General features: G+C 39.2%; 1 protein-coding gene across 1 annotated transcript; it reads left to right on the plus strand.

Moving 5' to 3' along the window:
- The first annotated feature begins 6,594 nt into the window (after positions 1-6,594).
- Positions 6,595-8,587, plus strand: LOC132170587 (cytochrome P450 714C2-like). The gene is made up of 5 exons (XM_059581609.2): positions 6,595-6,889; positions 6,967-7,193; positions 7,301-7,542; positions 7,641-7,998; positions 8,118-8,587. The coding sequence occupies exons 1-5, from the start codon at positions 6,595-6,597 to the stop codon at positions 8,541-8,543; spliced, it is 1,548 nt and encodes a 515-aa protein (XP_059437592.2). The 3' UTR covers positions 8,544-8,587.
- Positions 8,588-9,202: the final 615 nt, after the last annotated feature.

A 9,202-nucleotide genomic window follows, 5' to 3' on the forward strand; every position in this document is an offset into this window, starting at 1 on the left:
AAGTGTGATACAGTGTAGCCCCAAGAGCCAACCTGAACACATGGGCTTTAAAATCCTTGTTTCTCCAATATTGCTGAATCCCCAACGCCATGACATAATCCCAGCAAACATGATTATTTTCCAGATCACAAAGCTGTAATAGACAACTAAATTCTTTTACTGTAACTACACAAAAACACAAAAAAATAAATGGTCTCTTTTCCCGCTCCATATCTGGTGTAGGGTGCAATTCACACTAAACCAGCTTTAATAAAAAAAAAAAAAAAAATCATATATCAAGTTTCCGGACATTGGATTGGAACCAGTTTGATAGCGTTGGAAACCTAATTCAAAGATCTACCAATTCATGTCTTAAGAGGGTTTTCTAATTCCAAGGTTTACCATATCATTGCTTAAATGTAGTAATTTTGTAAATTCTGCGTAATTATAAATCATTCGTTTATGTTCAGTTCCGCTAGTGTCATTTTTCCTTACCCAATTCTCTTAGAATTGCATAGCCCAAAAAAAAAAAGAAAAAAAAAAAGAGCTTGTCCCACATTTGCCAAGGAGCAAGAATGGATGAATTCTTAAGCATTACGGGTCCTCCTCCGGTCAATAATTGCCCGGATGGAGTACTTTTTGTGAGTTTCGCTTAATTATTGTAAAGACAAACAATTCTCTTGGAGATAATCTTCTCACTTTGTTGATTTACAGCCAGTGTATGTGGTACATTATATACAAGCACGAGAGACACTTTTACAAGGAAATTTCTACTGATTGAAAATCTAATTTATGACAGGAGCGTCATGTTAATTGCTGGAGCGTTTTGTCTTTAATGTTTTCCTTATGAAGGTATATTTGACTAGTGGCTATAACTCATGAATCTCCAGCTGTGTGTGTTTCCTTGTATGATTACTAGAAGCTTCTGGCGCAATAACTTGAGCTGGATATTTCCTTCCAGCTGTATGTTTCCTTGTTGGGTTCTCCTTGACAGGTGTGGTCTTGAGTGTAGGAGAGGATTGTGGCACAATATCTTCTAGTGTCTTAATATGCCCCCTCAATTGAAGCGGAATTTCAGTGATGCTGAGATTGCTACGGAGAACATCAAAGCGTGTAGAGACCAAAGGTTTGGTAAAGATATCGGCTTTTTGATCTTTTGTGGAAATAAATCGGACCATCAAGGATTTTGCTGCAACCTTATCACGAACGAAATGAAAATCTATTTCGATATGTTTGGTACGGGCGTGAAACATGGGATTGGCTGTTAGGTAGGTGGCGCCAAGATTGTCACACCATAGGATGGGAGGTGCAGATAGGAATATACCAAGTTCTTTGAGAAGGGACTGGAGCCACTGAATTTCAGCCGTTGTATTGGCAAGTGAGCGGTATTCGGCTTCGGTGCTTGAGCGTGAGACAGTGGCTTGTTTACGAGAGCTCCAAGATATAAGATTACTCCCAAGAAAAATGCAATAGCCACCAGTAGAACGGCGATCATCGGGGCAGCCAGCCCAATCGGCATCGGAGTAAGCATGTAATTGTGAGACTGAGTTTTTGCGAATGAGTAACCCATAGAACAAAGTATGTTTCAAATACCTCAATATTCGCTTTACAGTAGTCCAATGTGGGATTGTTGGCCGTTGGAGAAATTGACAAACTTTATTGACGGCAAAAGAGATGTCTGGGCGAGTGAGTGAGAGATATTGTAAGGAACCAACAATACTCCGATATAACGAGGGATCTTCAAATGCTTCGCCATCAAAGCGGGACAATGTCTTGTAAGAAGACATAGGGGATGTCACTGTCTTAGCAGATAGCATATTAGATTTCTTGAGGAGGTCCAAAATGTACCTTCGTTGAGAGAGAAAAAGTCCACGTGCATCAGGGGTTACTTCCACACCTAAGAAGTAATTAAGAGTGCCCAGGTCCTTGATTGGGAAATCACCTTGGAGCTTAGCAATAAGACGGGCTATGAGTTCTGTATTTGGACCTGTAATGATTATATCATCCACGTAGATGAGGATGAAAATAGTGGTAGCACCGGTACCAAAAAGAAATAACGAAGTATCTGCCCGTGAACCCATAAAACCAAGTTCCTGTAGGCGAGAGCTAAGGCGTGAGAACCATGCTCGCGGAGCCTGTTTAAGACCATAGAGGGATTTTTTGAGGTGACAAACGTGATCTGGAAGAGTGGGATGAACAAATCCTTGTGGTTGAACCATGTATACATCTTCCTGCAAAAATCCATGGAGAAAAGCATTTGTTACATCCAATTGTTTTATATACCAATTGGATGAGACAGCAATAGAAAGGACAGTCCGAATGGTTGTGGGTTTAACCACTGGACTGAAAGTATCATCATAATCAATCCCAGGTTGTTGGTGAAATCCTTTGGCGACTAGTCGAGCTTTGTGGCGATCGATAGTGCCATCAGATTTTCGCTTGATTTTATAGATCCATTTGCACCCAACAAGGTTCATGTGGGGCTCTCGAGGAACAAGCGTCCATGTCCCATTTTGAAGGAGAGCATTAAATTCAGATGTCATGGCTTCCCTCCAGTGCAGGGATTTGTGTGCAATTGTGAATGAGGTAGGTTCCTCATAGGAAGCATCAATCGCGGTGAGAAGTGCCTTTGGTGGAGGATAGGGAATGGTCCCATCTGTGAATGCACGTGGCTTATGGATTTGATTCTTGGACCTTGTTTGCATGGAGTGAGCAGCACCTGGCATAGTAGTGGAATTAGATGCAGTAGTAGGCACATGGGGAACCGGCAGCACATGGGCAGTAGGTGACGCAGCAGTTTCTGAATTTGATGAGCAGGGAGGGTGTAGTGGGCCAGGTGTAACTTGAGGTGCATGAGGAGAGGATTGTGGAGATGGAAGATCTGTGACAAGTGGAGTTGGTAGTACCGTGAGGTTGGAAGGTAATGGCACAGAATTAGTCTTAGGAGAAGCTGCAATCACAGAGTTAGTATGAAAAGGAAAATAATTTTCATCAAAAATAACATTACGGGACACATAAATGCGGCCTGAAGGAACATGGAGACACCTGTAACCTTTATGTTGAAAACTATACCCGAGAAAAACACAAAGTTGAGATCGGAAGGCAAGTTTGTGTTGGTTGTAAGGGCGCAAATGAGGCCAACATGCACACCCAAAAACCTTTAAGAAATTATAGTCAGGAGCCTTGTGGAATAGTAATTCAAATGGCGATTTGTTGTGGGTAACTGAGGAAGGGAGACGATTAATTAAAAAGGCTGCAGTGAGGAAGACGTCATCCCAGAATTTGAGTGGCATGGAAGCGGCTGCGAGTAAGGAGAGACCCGTTTCGACAAGGTGTCTGTGTTTTCTTTCCACGGAACCTTGTTGTTGATGAGTGTGAGGACAAGAGATCCTATGAGAGATCCCTTGGCGTGATAAAATGGGATTGAGAGCTCGAAATTCTCCACCCCAGTCTGATTGAATGGCTTTGATTTTACGCTCAAAAATTTTTTCCACATGTGTTTGGAACTGTAAGAATATAAAAGTAACAGCAGATTTAGCGGCAATAGAAAACAACCATACAAATTTACTGTAATCATCAATAAAACACACATAATACCGATTGCCATTATTAGAATAATAAGGGGAAGGTCCCCATACATCGGTAAAGATTAAATCCAAGGGATAATTTGAAACAGATGGAGAAAGATGAAATGGTAGCTCATGGCTTTTGCCCATTCGACATGCAGCACATAGACCAGAGACTTTATTCTTGAGAATTGCAAGGTGATGAGCGCGAACGACTTGACTAACAATACGGAGGGAGGGATGACCTAGACGACAATGCCAGCGGTCCATGGAAGCACGTTCACCCAAGAAAGCTAACCGAGGTGGAGGAGAACATGAGGGGAACGTGTAGAGGCCATCTTTACTCTGGCCGCGAAGCAGAGTGTTGCCCGTGAGTGAATCCTTAACACAAAAGAAAGAGGGGTGAAATTCAAAATAGACATTATTATCACGAGTGAACTGAGAAACTGACAAAAGGTTCTTTTTAATCTGTGGGACATGAAGAAGATTGGTCAATAAAAATGAAGCATTAGGATAGATTAATTTGGAAGAACCAGTGTTGCTTATAGTCAGACCTTGCCCATTGCCTACATGCAATTGATCTGTGCCGGTGTAGCTATCAGAATAAAGGTTGAGATTTTCATGCTCCGATGTGACATGGTTGGTAGCCCCGGTGTCTGGATACCAGTTGATATCATTGTTGTTCTGAGAGGATGCTGCCGAAAAAGCTTGCATGTTAGGTGAGTTATCCTTTTGAAAAGAATAATCAAACCTGTGGTAACAACTAAGGGTAGTATGGCCAGGTTTGTTGCAAACTTGGCAGACTGGTCGAGAATTAGGACCAGTTGATGTGTGTGATGGCCCTCTGCCACGGCCTCTCCCACGGAAACCATGGGATCTGTGAGTGGAATGCTGGCGAAAGGGTGGGGATGGCCCACGGTATGCACCCTTATTTTTATGGGTCAAAGGACGTGCTGTAGCCACGTTTGCTGAGGGAAAAACAGATTCAACAGCACTGGAGTTGTGCTCTAGGCGCATTTCATGAGTCAAAAGGTGCCCATATAAGTCTTCAATGGACATGGGGTCCACACGCGTGGTAACAGAGGTTACAAACGAGTCAAACTCAGTGCCCAAACCAACAAGTAAAAATGAAACCATCTCAAAATCATTGAGTGGCTGGCCAGCAGAAGCTAGAGTATCAGCAAGAGTCTTGAATTTCTGAAAAAATTCAGAAATGGAGGAGCCTCCTTTCTTGAGTGTAGCAAGTTGATAGTGAACTTGCATGATCCGAGCCCGTGAATGGGAAGAGTACATGCGTTCAAGAGCATGCCAGACTTCACTTGAGGTGGAATAACCAATAACTTGAGAGATAATACTCTCAGTGAGGGTGGACAAGATGGTACTTAGGACCATTTGATCTTGTTGGAGCCAAGTGAGAAAATCTGGGTTGGCAATTGTATCAGGGGAATCCGTAGATGGGGTGGGGTTAGGAATTGTTTGTGTGGGTGAAGGGATGGTGCCTTCGACAAAACCATAGACATTTTGGGCTTTGAGGTAAGTTACCATCTGCCATTGCCACGTGATATAATTTTCACGAGTAAGTTGGGTAGTGACACGATGAGGAAGATTGTTAAACAGAGAGGCAGGGGAAAGGGTAACAGAGGGAGTGACGTTGGTGGAATTGGTGGAGGAAGACATTTTGAGGATCAGAAAAAAAATGACGTGAGTCCTAGAAGGGCTCTGATACCATGTAAAGAGAAACAATTCTCTTGGAGATAATCTTCTCACTTTGTTGATTTACAGCCAGTGTATGTGGTAAATTATATACAAGCACGAGAGACACTTTTACAAGGAAATTTCTACTGATTGAAAATCTAATTTATGACAGGAGCGTCATGTTAATTGCTGGAGCGTTTTGTCTTTAATGTTTTCCTTATGAAGGTATATTTGACTAGTGGCTATAACTCATGAATCTCCAGCTGTGTGTTTCCTTGTATGATTACTAGAAGCTTCTGGCGCAATAACTTGAGTTGGATATTTCCTTCCAGCTGTATGTTTCCTTGTTGGGTTCTCCTTGACAGGTGTGGTCTTGAGTGTAGGAGAGGATTGTGGCACAATATCTTCTAGTGTCTTAATAATTATGAACCATTCTCTCCAATTAAGTTTCAAAGTGCAATTTCTCTTCATACCCAATTGTCTTGTTATTGCGTGAAGAAAAACAAAAAAACATTGTAGAGGAAAAAATATATATATCTTTTAAGAAATTCTAACCCAAATGACAAGTTTTGATACAAATAGGATAGCGTGTTGTCTAATTTTTTTTTTTTTTTGGTTTGACATCTAGTGGAGCATTTTGCCTTTGATGATGTATTGAGCTGCCCTTGGCGACGTGTGTTGTCTAATCTAATCAATAGAAGTTTTAAAACTTTTATATTGTATTTATTTAACTAATATTGGGTAAACGAATCTTATCCAACAACTTGTTTTCTTGTTATATAAAACACTTTTTAGACAAGAACTTTAGCTTATGTATTTTTTTTTTTAAGTAATGGTAGGGATAATTTTTTTTATTTTCTTTTTATCCTTTTAAAGTTGTTGTAATTTTTAAAATTACCATTACATTTTAGATGAATCATACTTGAATTTTGATTCAAATGTAATTTTGAAAGCTATATCAGCTTAAGGAAGATAAAAAGAGGATAAAAAAAATGGTCCATAGTATTAATCTTCTTTTTTCTCTCTTTTAAATTTTTTTTTTTTTTTAAGAAAATCTGCTTAATAATTTTCTATTCATTATTTATTTATTTGAAGAGATACTATAGCTCAAGTCTATTTTAGAAAGAGGATGCACAAGCTAAAGTTTGTGGGGGTAATTTTGGAGGGATGGATTAATCTTCATTTTACACCACCCTGAAAAAAACAAAGAAATTACAACCACACATTATAACATATCTAGAAGGTACGTACGACAGAGTCAAAGCTTCATTATATACAGAACCATGCAATCCAAAATGCTTATCAAGAAGAGAAGCCAGTTTTGGAACAAAAAGAGATCTAGAGACTAAAAGCCATGGAGCAGCTATTGCTTCTTTCTAAGATCATCATCACAATCGCCTTGCTTGGGTTGGTTACCACGCTCATGAAGATGTGTGAAGGTCTAATATTGAAGCCAAAAAGGCTTCGAGCAATTCTGAGAAAACAGGGGATCAGAGGCCCTCCACCCTCTTTTTTGCTTGGAAATATTGGTGACATGAAGAAGATGAAATCCTCACCCTCAAAGGCTCAACAAAAAGGAGAGCAAGTAATAACCCACAATTGCTCTTCTGCAATCTTTCCATTCTTCGACGAATGGAGAAAATCATATGGTAATAAGTAATAAATTGCTTCAGATCTCATATATTTTTGAATATTCTGAATGGTTTGTTTATAATAATGTATACAGGTTCAACATTTATGTTCTCCCTTGGCAACATACAAATACTGCACATGAACGATCTTGAGGTGGTGAAGGAAATAAGCATATGCACTTCCTTAGACTTTGGAAAGCCTTCGTATCAATCCAAAGAGCGTGGTCCTCTGCTTGGTCAAGGGATCCTGACTTCAAATGGAGCAACATGGGCTCACCAGAGGAAGATCCTTGCTCCTGAACTATACATCGACAAGGTTAAGGTACGCTTCAAATCGAACTTAGCTACTTTCAGGTAGGAGAGATCACAATTGTTTTATAAAATTCGTTTACGAGAATATCTTAGAAGACTCCTTTGTACCTTGTGTAGGGCATGATGAAGATAATGGTAGATTCCTCGATGGCATTGGTGAACTCATGGAGGATAGAAAGTGAGGGCGGGGTTGCAGATGTACACATTGATGAATATATGAGAAGCTTTTCCGGGGATGTAATTTCAAGAGCCTGTTTTGGGAGCAACTATTCCGAAGGGGAGGAGATATTTTTAAAGCTTAGAGCACTTCAAGAGCATATGTCTAACAAGATTTTATCCAATGGCATTCCTGGAATGAGGTTTCATCTTTTCCCTACCCAAAATCACTTTATGTCTAACATCACATAAAAAGGTTGTTTTTTGATAAAAAGTGGTTGCTTGTGTTGCAATCAATCAGACATCTTCCAACAAAGAGTAATAGAGAAACATGGAAGCTGGAAAAACATGTTCGCGCTTTGATTCTCGACGTTGCGAAGGAAAGAAAGGAAGCAACATCAGGGAATTATGATTTGTTACATATGATTCTTGAAGCTGCCACCAGCAGTGGATTTTCCAAAGAAGAGACAGAAAGATTCATTGTAGACAATTGCAAGAACATATATTTAGCTGGGTACGAGACTACTGCTGTCTCTGCAACGTGGACACTGATGTTGTTGGCCTCAAATCCTGAATGGCAAGCCAGAGTTCGTGCTGAGGTGCTCCAAGTTTGCGGAGGTCAAATGCCTAATGTTGACACGGTTCGCAAGATGAAAATAGTAAGTAATGCCCGACACGTGGATTCAAGACACTGGCATTTAACCCAAAAGTTTAAACTGATATGAAAAAATGAATTTAATTATTCAATTTATATTCTAACCGTTTTAATCATTGACAGTTGACAATGGTAATTAATGAATCATTGAGACTTTACCCTCCAGTGCCAATAGTGTCGAGGGAGGCAATGAAAGACATGAAATTCGGAGATATTCAGGTGCCTAAAGGTGTCAATGTTTGGACCTTGTTGGTAACCTTGCACCAAGACCCTGATATTTGGGGACCTGAAGCCAAGGAGTTTAACCCTGAGAGGTTTGCCAATGGGGTTAGTGGTGCATGCAAGCTTCCTTATGTCTACATGCCTTTTGGAGTTGGTCCGCGTACGTGTTTGGGGCAGAACTTTGCCATGGTAGAGCTCAAAATTCTTTTAGCTTTAATTGTCTCCAACTTCTCGTTCTCCTTGTCACCAAAATATAGGCATTCCCCGGCAATGAGGTTGGTTATAGAGCCTGAAAATGGTGTCAATCTCCTTATTAAGAAGTTGTGAGCTATAAGCTGACCAGTTGATGGTTGGTTATTAGCACAATTACCATATTTATTAATGCAATTATTAGTAACGATTTCATGAATTTTTTTTTCTTCTTAGGGCCCGTTTGGGAGTGCGATTTCAATAAGTGCGATTTTAAAAATTGCGTTTTTAAAAATTACGTTTTTAAAATCGTTACGTTTTAAAATCGCACAGGTATTTGGTAAAACCGTAAAATATGCTAAAAAATACTTTTTTTATCAATTGAGTGTTTTGATAACATTAGCATATAATTGCGGTTTCATGACCAAATTACCAACAAAGACATTTCTTTATAACAGTAAAATAACTAACATTGTCTATAAGCCTCCATTTTTAACACCTATGCAAACAAAAGTATGACTTATAATTTGACATTAACTTTGAGTTTTCTACTTAGGCAATTATATATTGCTATATTACTTGTTTCTATATGCTTTTTTTTTTTTTTTTTTTTTTTTTTTCTTCAAACATATTCCAAATAGACATATAATAAAAAATACAAAAACAATCCATCAAATTAAACTAATAATGTTTATCAAATTTAACTATTACATAATTCACCAATAATTTAAATTAGTACTTGATAACTGTTTATTACCCATTAAAAAATATATATATAAAAAATTATCACTGTTTAT

The sequence above is a fragment of the Corylus avellana genome, chromosome 2 (genome assembly GCF_965113065.1).
Source record: "Corylus avellana chromosome 2, dhCorAvel1.hap1.2, whole genome shotgun sequence".
In the NCBI taxonomy this organism is placed as follows: Eukaryota; Viridiplantae; Streptophyta; class Magnoliopsida; order Fagales; family Betulaceae; genus Corylus; species Corylus avellana.

Coding starts and splice junctions, on each gene's coding strand:
- LOC132170587 (XM_059581609.2), top strand. CDS start 6,595: ATGGAGCAGCTATTGCTTCTTTCTAAGATCATCATCACAATCGCCTTG. Junction 7,194..7,300: donor TATACATCGACAAGGTTAAG/GTACGCTTCAAA, acceptor TACCTTGTGTAG/GGCATGATGAAGATAATGGT. Junction 7,999..8,117: donor CGGTTCGCAAGATGAAAATA/GTAAGTAATGCC, acceptor AATCATTGACAG/TTGACAATGGTAATTAATGA.